The sequence below is a fragment of the Mobula hypostoma genome, chromosome 12 (genome assembly GCF_963921235.1).
Source record: "Mobula hypostoma chromosome 12, sMobHyp1.1, whole genome shotgun sequence".
In the NCBI taxonomy this organism is placed as follows: Eukaryota; Metazoa; Chordata; class Chondrichthyes; order Myliobatiformes; family Myliobatidae; genus Mobula; species Mobula hypostoma.
In genome coordinates, this window is record NC_086108.1 from 70149820 (window position 1) to 70167230 (window position 17411).

At 39.7% G+C, this 17411-nt stretch overlaps 1 protein-coding gene across 1 annotated transcript; it reads right to left on the minus strand.

The window, feature by feature from the left end:
* Window positions 1-1758: 1758 nt before the first annotated feature.
* txndc12 (thioredoxin domain containing 12 (endoplasmic reticulum)) lies at window positions 1759-16152 on the minus strand. The gene is made up of 7 exons (XM_063064349.1): window positions 16017-16152; window positions 15491-15551; window positions 13170-13222; window positions 12954-13027; window positions 8780-8849; window positions 7402-7485; window positions 1759-4466 (listed from the first exon to the last, which is right to left on the minus strand). Exons 1-7 carry the CDS (start codon window positions 16099-16101, stop codon window positions 4387-4389), a joined length of 507 nt encoding a protein of 168 aa, XP_062920419.1. The 5' UTR covers window positions 16102-16152; the 3' UTR covers window positions 1759-4386.
* Between the last annotated feature and the right edge of the window lie 1259 nt (window positions 16153-17411).

A 17411-nucleotide genomic window follows, 5' to 3' on the forward strand; every position in this document is an offset into this window, starting at 1 on the left:
TCTCCTCTGTTGGGAAGGAATTCGGTATCATATGCACACCATCTAAAGAGTTTTAACATGTTATTAATTCCACATGAATTAACCACCTTCTGCCATACTTTTAATGTAAGATTTATCCAACTGTTTCTAAATTTTTCCAACTGGGCCATCAATCCTTTGTCAGCTATTGAGGCCTGAAGAGGAAAACTGTCAACTAATCCAAATTCTATTTCCTTCCATCTAGCCTTATATTCCCTATTACACCAATATAACAGAGGGGTTATCTGTGAGGCATAAAAATAATTTCTCAGGCAAGGAAGAACCTCCTTCCTTCCCTCCCTAACTGTAAGGTGTTATAACGAATTCTAGGTTTCTTTCCTTGCCAAATGAAGCGGGAAATCCATTTGTCCCATTCCCTGAATTGATTATCATCCACCTCCACCGGTAAAGTACGGAAAAGATACAATAACCGAGGAAGAATATTCATTTTTATAGTATTTATCCTTGAATTTAAACTTAAAAAGGGGATAAGATTCCATCTATGCATATCTGCTTTTATCTCTGAGATTAATGGCCCATAATTTACCTGTGACAGCGTTGAAAGATCCTTCGGCACGGTTATTCCTAAATATTTTAATGATTTAGCTTCCCACTTAAGATCGTATGTATCCTGCAATTTTTTGGATGGTGTATAATTTAGGGACATAACCTGCGTTTTCTTTACATTTATTTTATAACCTGATATTTTCCCAAAGTCATCCAACAGTGTAAACAATCCTATAAATGATTTTTCTGGTTCACTCAGATAGACCAAAACATCATCTGCGAATAACGCCACTTTCTGTTCAATCCCTGCCACCTTGATACCTTTTACGATTTCGCTCTGTCTTATTAGTTGGGCAAGCGGTTCAATATATAGCACAAAAAGGAGAGGAGAAATTGAGCATCTCTGTCTGGTGCCTCTCTCTAAGATGAAGGAGTCAGAGAGGTCCCCATTTATCTTAATTCGGGCTGTAGGGCTGTCATATAGAGTCTGAATTAGTGTAATAAACTTTTCTTGAAAGCCGAATCTTCCTAACACTCTGTATAGGAATGCCCAACTAACCAAATCAAAAGCTTTCTCAGCGTCCAATCCTCCTACCATTGTCTCTGTCTCAGCGTCCAATCCTACTACCATTGTCTCTGTGTAAATCTACATTCATAAACACTGTTGATTACAGTGGATTTTTCTATTGCCTTTATGCAATCCCTGAATTGCTTAAGTTAACACATCTTGCTCACGTATACTCTCGATGTTTGAGGGGCAATACCTTCTGAAACTTAGATCCCCTTTATAAAAAAACCATTTTAAAATCCACTTGCTTTCAACTATTTTGCCTTCAGTTAACAATCATTGCCATTGCAAATCAGTAACGATTCTAAAATTATTGAAAATAATCTTAAACTAAAAGACAAGAAGTCCTTACTATTGTTTTCAATTTAAATTCCACTTTTGTGGGATTAAACATAAACCTCAGCCATCTTTACGTAACATGCAGTGTACTTGCACTCAAAGTTTGCACAAGTTAGAACTTCGATAAAAATCTGATGATGGAGGTGTTCATCACTAACTTGTTCAATTTTTGTTTATAGAATTGCTGCCTGCCAAATGGAAGTATAAACCAACCGTTCTTCTGGTGCTGAGCTTTCTAGATACTCTAAGAAATCAATCACTTCGATCCAAATGACTGAGGAAAGTTGCTTGGAAGCAAAACATTTTTAAAAATAGAACGATGTTCCATGTATACACTGCACAATTCTTTCAGCTTTATATATTTCATTCCAAAAAATGTATCAAAAATACAGGATAAAATACAAGTACAATTACACTGCACCCCACTTCATTATATCTTCAAAAGATTCCGTCCATACATTTCAACAACAGAAATAAAACCTAGGTTTTACCGGTCTGATTTGCTTTAGAGACAGGATATTAATAGTTTAAAAGTACAGAAATTACATTGGTTTTTTTGATTTGATTCTTGTAAATTCCCATCATAGACCATTTCCAATCTGACACATACACCAGGGTTATATGTTCTGTTAATAAATGAGATATACAGGAGAAAAGAATATTCTTACATGGTCCCATATGACTCTATTAAGCCAAAACAATAAAAGACTGAAAATATTCTTTATAAATATATTGGCGCTAAGAAACAGCTCTTGGAAATTTTTACCACCTCAAGTATGCAAAACAAGTGGCTGAAACTTATCCCACATATTTATGATTAGCATCCAAATCAGTAGAAGCATATTAAAGCTATTATTTTCATAGAGCTCCCAAGCTATTTAGGATTAACACTTCATTAAGACTTAAAATCATTTGAATTCAGAAATACTAATATTCAGAGGTTTCCAGTTGTTATTATAATTTGACATGATCTTTGTGACAGATATTTAAGCTGCAAAATAATAGGGCACAATATAGCAATATTTTGTGAAATGTTCTAACCCATTTGAAAAATTACAAATTATTACAGAGCAACACACACAAAATACTGGAGGAACTCAGCAGGTCACGCAGCATCCTTTGAGAATAAATAACAATCTCTGTTTCAGCCAAGACCCTTCATCAGGACTGGAAAAGAAGGGGGAAAACGCGAGAATAGGTGGGAGGAGTGGAGGGAAGGCAAACCTGTCGGTGATAGGTGAAGCCAGGTATTTGGAAAAGTAAAAGGCTAGAGAAAAAGGAATCCGAGAGGACAAAAGTGTGGACCATGGGAGAAATGAAAGAAGGTGGAACACCAGGGGGAGGTGATAGGCAGGTAAGGAGAAAAATTAATAGGCCAGAGTGGGGAACAGAAAAAGAGGGAAGAGGGAAGGGAAAAGAAAAAAATACCGAAAGGAGAAATTGATGTTTATGCCATCAGGTTGGAGGCTACCAAGATGGAATATGAAGTAACACACGCAAAATGCCGGTAGAACGCAGCAGGCCAGGGAGCATCTATAGGAAGAAGTACAGTCGATATTTCAGGTTGAGACCTTTCGTCAGGACTAACTGCAAGAAGAGGCAGTAAGAGATTTGAAAGTGGGAGGGGAAGACCCGAAGTGATAGGAGAAGACAGGAGGGGGAAGGATGAAGCCAAGAGCTGGAAAGTTGATTGGCAAAAGGGATACACGGCTGGAGAAGGAGGAGTATCATGGGACGGAAGGCCTTGGAAGAAAGAAAGGGGGAGGGGAGCACCAGAGGAAGATGGAGAACAGGCAAGGAGTTATTGTGAGAGGGAAAGAGAGAAAAACATTAAAAAACAAACAAATAAATAATAAATTAGGGATGGGGTAAGAAGGGGAGGAGGGGCATTAACGGAAGTTAGAGAAATCAATGAGGTGTTGCTCCTCCACTGGCCTCATCATGGCACTAGACGCCACAGAATGTCGGGATGGAAATGGAGATTGGAATTAAAAGGCTGGCCACCAGGAATAATACAGATACATCCCAAGTCTTGTTTTCATTTAAGCTTAATCAGGCTTAATTTTCCCCTTCTCTTAGTGCTGCAGACATCATGAATTCACCTTTTTCCACTGTGTGTTCATCAGGTTTCCACTCTGCAGGGGTGTTAAACCAAAACTTCCATGATTCCAAAAACCAGAAGCTCTAATGTGTGCAGCCAAATTCCCGGGCTAACACCATAGTTCAGCAAATATATAATTAGACCATCTATGGAACAGGGGAGAATGGAATTTCATGAAAAGCCATTGAGTAATTCTAACTTAAAACAACGTGGCTCAAGTCAGAACTCTATGATACCAGACTTGCTGCTGGAATTGAAAATCAACCCTCTTTTGTTAACTAAATTAATGTTTCTAAATACATAATTCAGTATTAACCTCCAAGTATCAACTGAGAGCTCAAAATGTCACCAAATGAGTTTGAGCAAAGTCAGTCGAGGGAAATACTCTATATTTAAGTAGCCTAGGAAAAGACTGTTGTAAGTTCAACAAGGCTTCACCTATAGCCTAGGGGAAAATGCAATTTGGATCCATGGAAAATACATCATGTCACATATGCAGTTTGTAACAGTTATTGCACTAAACAATAAGTTTTAGGCACCAATTTTTCTTAACAGCTGAAAAACTTCCATCTCTGCAAAAGTTACTTAGGATTTGTATTAATGTAAATGCATTAACGTATTACCATTAACATGAATACAATCGGCCATCCCACAAGTCCTTAAAATAGTTATGATCTCCCAAGGATCTGAAAATGTAAGAATATCTTTCTAGATTTACTGATTTTGAAAATCAGTAAATAAAAATTAAAAATAACCTTCAAATAATATCACAATGATAAATCAGTAAATGATCTTGGATAAATTTAACGATCTTTCTTGTCCGACAATGTACAGAAGTCAGTGGATAATGAGCTCAAAATTCATCTGTGTATCGTTGTTGTGTAGCTATGTCACCAGTCAGCTTTTCTTGGGCTTCCTTCATAGCAAATACCACTAAATGAAACCAGAACACAGACTTTTTAAAAAGAGGTTATTCAGAGATCAGATATAAAAACTTCTAACCAAGTTAAATAATAAAATCTTGTAACATTTTACTTATATCACTAACCAAATGAGAAAAGAGTTACATACACACTGTGAAAATTCTCCTTTCATCAAATGTTTCAGTTAAATGGATTTTGGAAGGTCTGAGTTCAAAGAGCAGTGAACGACATAATTAGTTTTTAAAGCTTTGATTTGAAGTTTTTCAAATTCTGATTGGACTAGATAATACAGATTCTTTAAGTTGCCATCAGAACCTCTGAAACAACATTTAAGTCTCATTCCATCTTTGATAGGGCAAACATGGACTTGATGACTGATTCAGAAGAAGCAATCTATAAGTGATTTCTAATTTTGGTTTTCCCCATCGTCCAACCACAGTGCCCAGCCTTGCTGGAATCTGCCAGCATTTCTTGCCGAGCCAGCGCCCTAAACTTGAGCTGGGTCAGGCCAGTCAGTGCTGATTAAGCTATGAGAAACTTTTTCTGCACTGTGACAACTCAGGATAACCTGCAGGTTGAGTCGGAGGGAATGAAGGCAAATGCAATGTTGGCATTCATTTCAAAAGGATGAGAAAATACAAGCAAGGTAAAGCTGAGGCTTTATAAGGTATTGGTCATATCCCACTTGGGAGTATTGTGAGCAGTTTTGGGCCCCTTACCTAAGAAAGGATGTGCTGACATTGGAGAGGATTCAAAGGAGGTTTACAATAATGATCCTGATAACTCAAGGGTAACATATGAGCAGCATTTGATGGGTATGGGCTTGTAATCGCTGGAGTTTTAGAAGAATAAAGGGAGATCTCATTGAAATCAATGAGGATGACAGCAGAAGGCAAACAGGTGTTCAGCACCCTCTGCCTGTGGTAAACCGGTCTGTCTCCCTCTCACTCGCTGTGCAGAAATCTTGGGTCTTGGGCAAGGTTTGATCAGTGTGGTTTGTGGATTGGACCCATTTATGGAGGACTCTGTAGTTCATATTATTTGCATCTCTGGTTACTCTTTTTTAAACTGCTATTTTGATTGGGGTGGACCAGCTCTGTGGACTGTTTCAACAAATGAAAGAGCGCTCAATTGAACTGAACATCCCTAGACTGTTTCAACAAATGACAGAGCGCTCAATTGAACTGAACATGCCTAGGCTGTTTCAACGAATGACAGAGTGCTCAATTGAACTGAACATCCCTAGACTGTTTCAAGGACTCTGTGGTTTGATTGGGGTGGACTGCCTCTGTGGCCTGCAGTCAACGATTGAAACAGTGTTCAATTGAACTCAACTACAATGAACTTGACTGTTTCAAGGACTCTGTGGTTTGAGGTTTAATATTCTGATTGTTATGCACTCATTTTTCAAAATTTGCATTTTTTTTGCATGTTGGGTGTTTGATGCTTTCTTTGAACGGTGTCTCTTTGTTTTGTAACCGTCTGCAGGAAATCGAATTTCAGGGTTTTTTACCGCATATATACTTAGGTAATAAATGTACTTTGAACCCTATTGAATATTGAAAAGCCTAGGTACAGTGGATGTGGAGAGGATGTTTCCTATAGTGGGGGGAGTCTAGGACCAGAGGGCACAACCTCAGAATAGAAGGATGAGGAGAAATTTTTCGAACCAGAGTAAATCCGTAGAAATTATTGCACACATGGCTATGGAGACCAAGTCATTGGGTATATTTAAAGCAAAGATTGATAGGCTCTTGATTCGTAAGGGCTTCAAAGGTTACAGGGATAAGGCAAGAGAATGGGATTGAGAGGGATAATAAATCAGCCATGATGGAATAGCAGAGCAGGCTTGATGGGCCAAATGGTCTGATTCTGCCCTTATGTCTTATGGTCTTACTTAAGAGATGTCAGCTGATTCAGAAGACAATTAACAATGGTAGTTGACAGTATGAGTCGATCAGTAATTTATGCAAATCAGCTCCTCTTGATCCAGAGGTGACATCCACAATGTGCGATGTGAGTGGCAAACTAATTTTCCCTCCAAACCATTGGAAAAGCATTCAGCAATTACTTTTTATTCATACAATTCATTCTGGAACTCAGAACATATTGTGTAGTAGTGCTGAACTTTAATCAGGCAGTTCCAACTAAGAAAACGTGTCCAGTTTTTGATTATTTAAATGAACTGTGCCTCCCCCAAAACAATCATAGAATAGCAATAAAAAAAATGCAGAAACCCCTCACTGGCCAATGACGTAACCAAAGTAATTCTATTTCCATGGACACAATTACAAAAAACAATCACCACTTTTACAAAGGCATTAATTTCATTCCAGAAAATCACTGCATCAAATGACAGCATTTGTACATGTTGTGGCTAATGGAATGCTTGATAAAATTATTGATTTTATTTTATACACACACCAGAAAATTATATTTGAATTAAGGGAAAGGGTGTTCTCAATGGCTTAGGCCTCTCAATTCCCAGATTAAAAAACAAGAATAAACACCAAATAAAGATCGTATTCATTCACTCAAATTCTGATTAGTGAGACAAAGCATTCAAGTTGTTTCATTATTTATGTATTGATTGATTGATTGACAGGCAGCACCGATGAGGCCCTTCCAGCCCTTTAAGTTGCACTGCCCAGCAATCCCCTGATCTAACTCTAGCCTAATTACAGGACAATCTTCAAGGACCAATCAACCGGTACATCTTTGGACTGTGGGAGGAAACCAGAGCACCCAGTGGAAACCCACGTGGTCACAAGGAGAATATACAAACTCCTTACCGGCAGTGTGCATCTCTCTTCTATCCCCTAACAGATGGTTATCTAAAGCAAAAGCCAAGTGTACATTCCAGCCTAATAAACTGTACAATGACAAAAGAACTAAGATTGGATGGGCATCAAAAGCACAAGTATTTGATAAAGAAACACACTCACCTTGGTCAGCAGAACTGTAGAAATACTTGTATTTGGGATTTCCCTTTTGATTAATGACCTCAGGATGAACATTACCTCGAGCATCTGCAAAGTAACCAACAACAAATGGAATAAATAGAAGAGAAATTCATGATTAATTGATCTATCAGTAGGTCAACTAGCAGATAATTTCTTAAATTGTATTTCATTACTTTAGCAATTCACTCATAACTATCGGCCAAACAAACCTTTCTGAAACACATGAAGAAAGGAATCGATTAAGTTTCAGAAAGAAGCACTTCATAGATCAGCAAATAACTAATACAGGTGCACATTCCTTTATCTGAAATTCTGAAATCCAAAAAGTTCCGAAAACCTAAGCTTTTTTCGCCGACAGCTGACATCACTCGGGTGTGACGTGGCAGCACGAGCAGATGCCACCAGACGTCAGCTGTGGCTCAGCACTCGTATTGGTTACACGTGCATTTGCTGTTTGCTGATATTTTGTGTTCACTGTTGACTTCGTGTTTAATTTCACTGTGGAAATGTCAAAAAGAGCTGCAGATACCCCTATGGGTAACAATGAGAAAAAGAGAAGGAATCTTCTCTATCAATAATGCAGAAAGTGGAGTTATTGCAGAAGCTTGATTGTGCAGCGTCTTACTAAAGAAAATAGTGTCGGAACTACCACTGTATATGATTTAAGTAAACAGAAAGACAAGTTACCGAAGTTTTACAGTGACTGTGACGTTCTACATTTATTCTAATAAGTCATTTACCATGTGTTTGATTCAGTTCATTTGAAGCCATATATTTATATGTTTCATTGAATGTTTTCGTTGTAAATAAAATTTCTTGTCATTATTCCCTAAATGCAGTATAACAATTATTTACATAGCATTTACATTGTATTAGGTATTCTAAGTAAAGTAGAGATGATTTAAAGTATACAGGAGGATGTGCGTAGGTTTGGTGCGCCACTGGGTCCTAAAGTCCACCACACTGAGACAGGTTAAATAAGGGACTTGAGCATGTATGTTTTTTGGTATTAGTTGGGGGGGGGGGGTCTGAAATCTGAATTCCGAAATGCAACTGGCCCCAAGGATTTCGGATAAGGGATTGTGGACCTGTACTATACAATTGAAGAGGTACGATTTAAGAAACAAATATCATCTGCCAGAATTGTCTACTCTTTAAATAGTTAAAAGCAGCTCCTTTCAGTAGAAAAACAAAAAGTTGGTGGGACAAAATTGTGGCATTAATTTGCAAATTATAGGCTTTACTTAAAGCAGAGACCAGTTTTACAATGTTCAGAATGGGTTGATTTGGTAATCTCACAGATGGCACCAATTCAGCAGTGCTAACCAGGGAGGTAACATGTCAGGAACTTAGTTCTTACCCAAGAATAAAATCCGAGGTACATAACCTCCATCTGGGCTAAATGCCAAATCCTTTGGCTCCTCGTCATCCTACAAAAGCAATGGGAGAAATACTCAAATAAAATTCAATAAACCGCATCATGCTATCCTTCTGTATGACTTACTTAGACAACAGAAGGAAAAGTATTTAATTGGGAAAGGGCTTACAACGATGCTATTAGGCAGATATCTGGGGCAGCACAGTAGCACAGTGCTTTACAGTACCGATGTCCCGGGTTCAATTCCCACCAGCGCTTACAAGCAGCTTGTATGTTCTCCCCGTGACTGCGTGGGTGTCCTCTGGGTGCTCCAGTTTCATCGCACAGTTTAAAGATGTACCATTTCGTAGGTTAATTGGTCATTGTAAACTGTCCTGTGATTAGGCTAGGATTAAATTGGGAGATTGCTGGGCAGCACGGCTCAAAAGGCCAGAAGGCCTATCCATGCTGTATCTCAATAAATAAATATTTGGGAGCACAAATTGGGAACAGCTGTTCTCAGGAATGTGCAGGTTGTTTTGGCAGCACTTATGTGGCGTTCTGAACAAGTTTGCCCAATTGAGGCAGGGAAAGGATGGTAGGGTGAAGCAACCAGAGTTAACAAGTGAAGTAGAACATTTAGTCAAGAGGAAGAGAAAAAGAAAACTTAAGATTCAGGAAGCAAGGACCTGACAGGGCTCCAGAGAATTACAAGTGGCCAGGAAGAGGGGACTTAAGAAGGGAATTGGAGAGCTAGAAGAGTACATGTGAAGGCCTTGGCAAAGAACACATTAAGGCATTCTACACATATGTGAAGAATAGGGGTAGGACCAATCAGGGAAAAAGGACAAAGTCCGAGGAGGTTGGAGTTCCTAATGAATACTTTGTTTCAGTATTCACCAGTGAGCAGGACCTTGATGAATGTGAGGTCAGCGTAGAACAAGCTAATGAGCTGGAACATGTGGGGGTTGAAAAGAGGATTTGTTAGTACTTTTGAAAAACATTAGGACAGATATGTCATTGGAGAGGGATATACCCCAGGTTATTATGGGAAGCAAGGGAAGTGATTGCAGCTACTGGTGATCTTTGTGTCCTCACTGACCACAGGAGTAGTGCCAGAACAAAGTTATTCCTTTGTTCAATAAAAAGGGTTAGAGGGCAATCTTGGGAATTATAGACCTGTGAGTCTTATATCAGAGGTGGCAGACTACTGGAAACAATTTTTAAAGGCAGGATGTACCAGTATTTGGAGAAGCATAGTCTGATTTGGGATTGTCAGTGTGGCTTTGTGAGGGGCAGGTCATGCATCATGAGCCTGACTGACTCTTTTCTTTGAGAAAATGACTAAACAAATTAATGAAGGTAGAGAAGTGGATGTGGTGAATATGGATTTCAGTAAGGAGTTCAATAATGTTCCCTATGGCAGCTCATTCAAAAGTCAGGAGACATGGAATCCAGGGAAAAATGGCTGCATAGATTCAGAATTGGCTTGCCACAAAAGGTGGCAGCAGATGGGACATACACTGCCTGGAGATGCATGGCTCATGGTGCTCCACAGGGATCTGTACTGGGACCACTGCTCATTGCGATTTTTATAAATGACTTGAATGAAGAAGTGGAAAGGAGGGTTAGTAGCTTTGATGATGATATGAAGGTTGGTGTTATGAATAGCGTAGAAGGTTATCTTGGGTTATAAAGGGACATTGACAGGATGCAGAGCTGGGCCAAGAAGTGGGAGATAAAGTTCCCAGAACTGTGAGAAATGATTCACTTTGGAAGGTTGAACTTGAAGCAGAGTATAGGCCAATAGCAAAGATTTTTAACCGTGTGAATGAACAACGGGATCTTGGGATCCATGTCCATAGATCTTTCAAAGTTGGCACACGTTATTAGCATGTTTAAGGCGGCATATGTGTGTTGATCTTCATTCGTCGGGGGACTTAGTTCAAGATCTGCGAGGTAATGTTACAACTCCATAAAACTCTGGTCAAACCACATTTGGAGTATTGCGCTCAGTTTTGGTCTCCACATTATAGGAAGGATGTGGATGTTTTAAGAGAGGGCGCAGAAGATATTTGCCAGGATGCTGCCTGGATTAGAGAGCATGTCCCATAACGTTGAGCTTGTTAGGGCTTTTCTCTTGGAACAGAGGAGTCGTCTTGATACGAGTGTATATGGTAAGAGGCATAAGTAGAGTGGACAACAAATGCTTCTGTCCCAGGCCAACAATGACTAATATGACAGGACATACTTTTAAGGTGATTGGAGGAAAGTATAGGAGAGACGTCAGAGGTAGTGTTTTTTTTTTGAAGAAACACCGAGTGGTTGTTGGATGGAATACACGGCTGGATTGGTGGTAGGCAGATACATTAGTCTTATTAAAGAGACTCTTAGATAAGCACACAGATGAAATAAAATGGGGGGGCTGGGTGGGAGGGAAGGGCAAGCTTGATCATGGAGGTTAAAAAGTTGACACAACAAAGTGGGCCAAAGGGCCTGTAATGTTCCGTATTGTTCTATGCTCTAACATTAGTGCAGACACATTTCTTCCAAGGTAGAATGGTCAAATACTAAAGGACATACATTTAAGGGGCAGGGGAAGAAGTTTAAAGGAGATGTGCGGGGCAATAGGTGTGACTGGAATATGTTGCCGGGGTAGTGGTGGAAACAGGTATGACAGTCTTATTTTAGAGATTTTTACATAGACATGTGATCACACAGGAAATGGACAGACATGCATCACATACAGGCAGAAAAGATTTAACTTAATTTGCCATCACACTTGTCCAGAGATCATAAACTGAAGGTTCTGTTCCTGTGCTTACTGCTCTACGGTCTAACATTAAGAACAATGCATCCAGTTAGAAACATTCGGGGGGGGGGGCGCATTCTGCTCAAGAACAACTTTTGTTATTCAGATCCACTTACATAGTCAGGGACATTGACTTTGGATATGAGCTACTTACAAGATATTTTCAAGGGATATTATTCTGCCGACTGCAAATGACTCATTGAAGGGGAAATCAGGGTGATGCATATAAAATAGGAAAGAGCCAAGCTGGACTTAAGCCAAAGATTCTGCAAAGGCTGGAAATCTTTAGCAACACACACAAAATGCTGGAGGAACTCATTAAGTCAGACAGCATCTATGGAGGGGAATAAACAGACTTTATTTGGCAGTTCTTTTCCCAGACTAGTGTTAACCTATAAATCACAAGTCTTTACACACCTTCAGAACAGAATTGCAGCATTTGCTGGACAGACGGATCAGGGGGATTTCATACCTTACAATATGTCTAATAACAGGAAATATAAAAATGGTCTCATGAACTTGCTTCAATTGTCCAATTTGACCAAATGATAATTTGATCCCGACATAGATTGGGAGACCGCTTCGCTGAGCACCCTTGCTTCATCTGCCAGAAAAAGCAGGATCGCCCAGTGGCCACCCATTTTAATTCCACTTCCCATTCCCATATGTCAGTCCATGGCCTCCTCTAAGGCCACACTCAGGTTGGAGGAACACCACCTTATAGTTCATCTGGGTAACCTCCAACCTAATGGTATGAACATCGATTTCTCGAGCTTCCGGTAATGCCCCCACCCCTCATCATTCCCCATCTCCTCTTCCCTCTCTCACCTTATCTCCTTGCCTGCCCATCTCTGGCACTGCTCCCCCTTTTCTTTTTTCCAGGGCCTTCTGTTAGATTCCCCCCTCTCCAACCCTGGTCTCTTTCACCAATCAACTTCCCAGTTCTTTTCTTTACCCCTGCCCCTCCCAGTAACACCTATCACCCTGTGCCTCTGCCTCCCCTCCCCCCACCTTTCATCTCTACTGATCTTTTTTTTCTCCAGTCCTGCTGAAGGGTCGCAGCCCAAAACGACAACTGTGCTCTTTTCCATAGATGCTGTCTGGCCTGCTGAGCTCCTCCAGCATTTTGTGTGTGTTGCCCAGATTTCCAACATCTGCAGACTTTCTCTTGTTTGCAAATGTTAATTAACCCTATTTTTCCTCCCTCACCTTAGATTTAAAATAACTTTCATTTTTATCTCTCCCAGGACAATACCCATTAGGGTTTGGCAAAGGACATCAAAGCCCGTTGTTTGAGCATCACAAGGGCATGGAATAGGCTTGATCATCAAATCTGGAGAAGAGCTAAAACATGGATCCTCTTACCTCTACATTCACCATGACAAAGTTATGTGCCAGTTCTGAGATCTCCTGAGAAGAGGCAAACTTTGGTTTCAGAGCTAGAAGTAATAGTATAATTCACAAAAAGAAATGTTTAAGTAGAACATTTTCATGATGATGTGGTATAGAAAATAGTTAAGATCAATAATTTTTAAATTATTAGAATTTAAATTTTTAGAAGAATCCAAATTATGAATCTACCTGTACAAGCACCACACCAGCTTTTATGTATGATCAACATCAGTGGCAGACCACTAAAAAGAGAACAAAGAAAAATCTTTAGCAGTAAATAATATACAGGTTACTCGTCTTAATGATCTCTGAATGTTCATACCAAATCATAAGACATTTTAAATCTTGCTCCCCAAAACTGAACCAATATTATTGGGCAAATAAATAATATGCACAAATTTCACAATGGCTATTTCCCATTTCTTCTTCCTCCATTTCCCTGTCTCAAATGGAGTTTCATGGAAATATCAGCTACTAATCTTCATGCCAATCTGGACAGTGAGAATTTGCAAGCTATCCCACCAATACCCAGGGAACCTCAGGCACTGACATACCACGGCTGCTTTAAGGGCCTCAAGACAATGATTACAAATAGCAAACCAGGTCAGAGAAACCGAAGTATCACTTCTATTGCAAATGTGCTAAAACCAACTAACTCAGAGCAGACAAAATCAAACCAAAACATTGCACAATTCAACTGCAACCTAGCTTTGCCAGGAAGGACACATTACTTACTAACTGCCCATTACCGCTGGCATTTAGGGCAGCAATGAAGATCCACCATCTCCGGCAGTGTTCAGGGTATCCTTCACTGTGCCAGTAGCTTCCTCAGTTTTCACTACTGTCAGTCCTGGGTGGAGTCCCAGGAATACCATCTCACTCAGATGTAGGATTCTTCTTCGCTGTTTCCATAACAGTTTTGTCTTATCGATCAGGGTTGTTAGCCCCGAGATGAATCCCTGAACCTGAAGGACCAGAGGACCACACTTAGTCCGTCTTCTACCCTTAGACCCTTTTGGCATGGGCGACTCAACCAAGAGCCAAAGTACAAAGCCCTGACTCCAGCCAAAATAGCTCTCCAGATCACTGAGGAATGCAAGCCTCCAAACCACAACATGGTTACAGTCCTCTTGGAGGGAAATAAGACACATGAAAAACTCCTTAATCAATAGTCCACTCAGTGTATCACTAAAATGCCAAATCAAGGCAATTGACTGCAGAAAGCAAATTATAAAATTAAACAATCCAAATAATATTTACTACATTCTGCTGGTATCACGTCTTTCACAGTCTTACTGCTAATTATATTTACAATTAGTTTTGTTTTTTTTAATTAAAAAAAGGTCAAACGCGAATGTGCAGAGCTGAAAGGCCATAAAGTGCAACACAACAGCACTGGATCTGCGTCTGACTCTGAACGTGAAAACATACCATTTGACATCTCAACAGATGGGCCCAAAGATTAAAACCATTAAAGCACCCATGAAGCCCATTGGCATCATCCCACTAACCCCCAAGTCACTGCTATTGGCTTACCAAGGAGATATGGAAGGCAAAATCTCCTCGGAATTCTGCTTATTGTTCATGCGTGCGTATTTTGCAATAAAGTTTGGATTCAGTTGTGCACTTTTCTAATTTTAACTCATATGAAAAATGATTCTGACCAATTCTCAGGGAATTCCCCAGTTAGGAATTTGGGATTATACTGAAAGGATACAATGGGGTCTACTTGCATTTACAACTACACTTATAAATACAGTTGCCAAATGCAAATCAAACAAAAAAATCAGCATTTCAATAGGAAATATTTCACAAAATAGTTCTTTGACTGCAAAAAGCTCAGACTCAACTTGGAATTTCCACCTCAATAGTCAGATTAAAATACATTTGCTTCATCAATAGAATACAAACAATGGAAACAGTGTTGACCGTTGGAGCCATGTAGACAATGTAAAATGCAGTTTTTATCCACCTTGCAACACAGCAGACCATTTTAGAAAGTAATTTATGGATTTTCAAAAGTCATTCTGTTATTTCCTTGAAGTTGCTGTGCATAATTAGCAATCTATACTGTTTATCTCTAGTATTTTTAAAGTTTGCCCCATTGCAAAAAAACACAATGAATATTTCCTTTTCTAAATTAAGTACTGACACCTTGTGGTGAAGTAACCGCAAAATACAAACATCTGTAATCTGCATAGCTGTAGTAAAAGTTACTTTCACAAGTATACAAAATATAGATGATTTCCATTTCACTACATTATTATTTGAACTAAGCCATATTATTAAAAACAACATACCCACTTGTCCTAAATCAAACATACACGATGTATAAATGCTGAAAATGAACAGCCCAATACGCCAATCCAAGTTTGGAGGCGTATTTTTTTCTAAGCTCTGAAGATTCAACTGCTGCCAACAATAGTGTTTTAGTATGAACACAGTACATTCAGATTTGCATAATTTGTATAAAACTCCACGCCAGAACAGGAAGAGGAAGTTCTGTATACCTGGCTTCGGCTACTTTTTTACCATCATCAAGAGTAGTCCAGTGAATATGATCTCCAAATCCTGAAAAATAGTTAAATTCCCAGTTTCAATAAGTTATACCACACCAAGTCAAATTCTCATATCCAAACAATATGTATTGCGAATCTTAATCACTTATTGTTAAATACGAAAGGGCCATCTTAAATTAATCGATAATTATCGGCATGGACTTTTAAGGATGGATTCTGCAGAACGTCGGGATTCTGCAGGGAATGAAATACTAGAACAAAATGGAGAATAAATCAACGATTTCCTTTCATGGATGTGCAGGAACTATTACTTGTTCTCCCTTCTATTTTTCCAAATGGATTACTGGGTCGAAAACAAAAATGACATTCACCCTATATTAGCATCTGAGCATCCCATCTAACATAATAACTCACGTAACTATAGGAAACTTGTCATTCTTAGCCACACAATGAGTGATCGGGTTTTGCAACAGAACGAGGCCATTAATGATTTCTTATCTTAAAAATACTGACAAACCTCTTCCTAGACTTCCACCCTCAGAAGCGTGGGAGCAGATCAGACCGCTCCAAAACACGGCAAGCAAGGCCTCCCGAAGCTTCATGATTCATCCGACCTTCCGAGCAAACTGAATGAAGCCGGCAGCCGGGGACCTACCGGAACTGACGCACCCGACGACCAGGAACATCCGGCTAGAATTCGGAACGTCCCCCTGATGCCAAATGTGGGTACAGGACTCCTCCCAAAATCGTCCTGATAGTCGCCCTTTGGAAAATCATTTCCATACACATAAATTGCCGTCCGATTCAATTTTAGCCATCAACTTAGTTGCAACGTTGAGATTTAACATGAAGTTATATGTCTGCTGTACAGAAAAAGTTAAATCAAATTGCTTTTCCTCTAAGACAAAGGTAGATATGTATTATACAGATAGCTATGAGCAAATTTCATAGAACTAAATTTCAGCTCTGTGCCCTACAAAATATCTTTATCTCCAAAGCAGTCAGGATCACAATGCAGCAATTTCTGAACTTGTGGCCCGGTTAGAAACTGGCAAGTTTGACGTTGTGGGCATCACTGAGTCGTGGCTGAAAGAAGTACATAATTGGAAATTTATTATCTAAAGGACAGGCAGGTAAGCAAAGGGGTAGGCTGCTTCTGTTGGTAAAGATGTTTTCATAGAACATAGAACAGTACAGCCCTTCAGTCCACAATGTTGTGCTGACGCTCAAACCCTGCCTCTCACATAAGCCCCCACCTTAAATTCCTCCATATACATGTCCAGTAGTCTCTTAAACTTCACTAGTGTATCTGCCTCCACCACTGACTCAGGCAGTGCATTCCACGCACCGACCACTCTCTGAGTAAAAAACCTTCCTCTAATATCCCCCTTGAACTTTACACACCTTACCTTAAAGCCATGTCCTCTTGTATTGAGCAGTGGTGCCCTGGGGAAGAGGCGCTGGCTATCCACTCTATCTATTCCTCTTAGTATCTTGTACACCTCTATCATGTCTCCTCTCATCCTCCTTCTCTCCAAAGAGTAAAGCCCTAGCTCCCTTAATCTCTGATCATAATGCATACTCTCTAAACCAGGCAGCATCCTGGTAAATCTCCTCTGTACCCTTTCTAATGCTTCCACATCCTTCCTATAGTGAGGCGACCAGAACTGGACACAGTACTCCACAAGTGTGGCCTAACCAGAGTTTTATAGAGCTGCATCATTACCTCGTGACTCTTAAACTCTATCCCTCGACTTATGAAAGCTAACACCCCATAAGCTTTCTTAACTACCCTATCCACCTGTGAGGCAACTTTCAGGGATCTGTGGACATGTACCCCCAGATCCCTCTGCTCCTCCACACTACCAAGTATCCTACCATTTACTTTGTACTCTGCCTTGGAGTTTGTCCT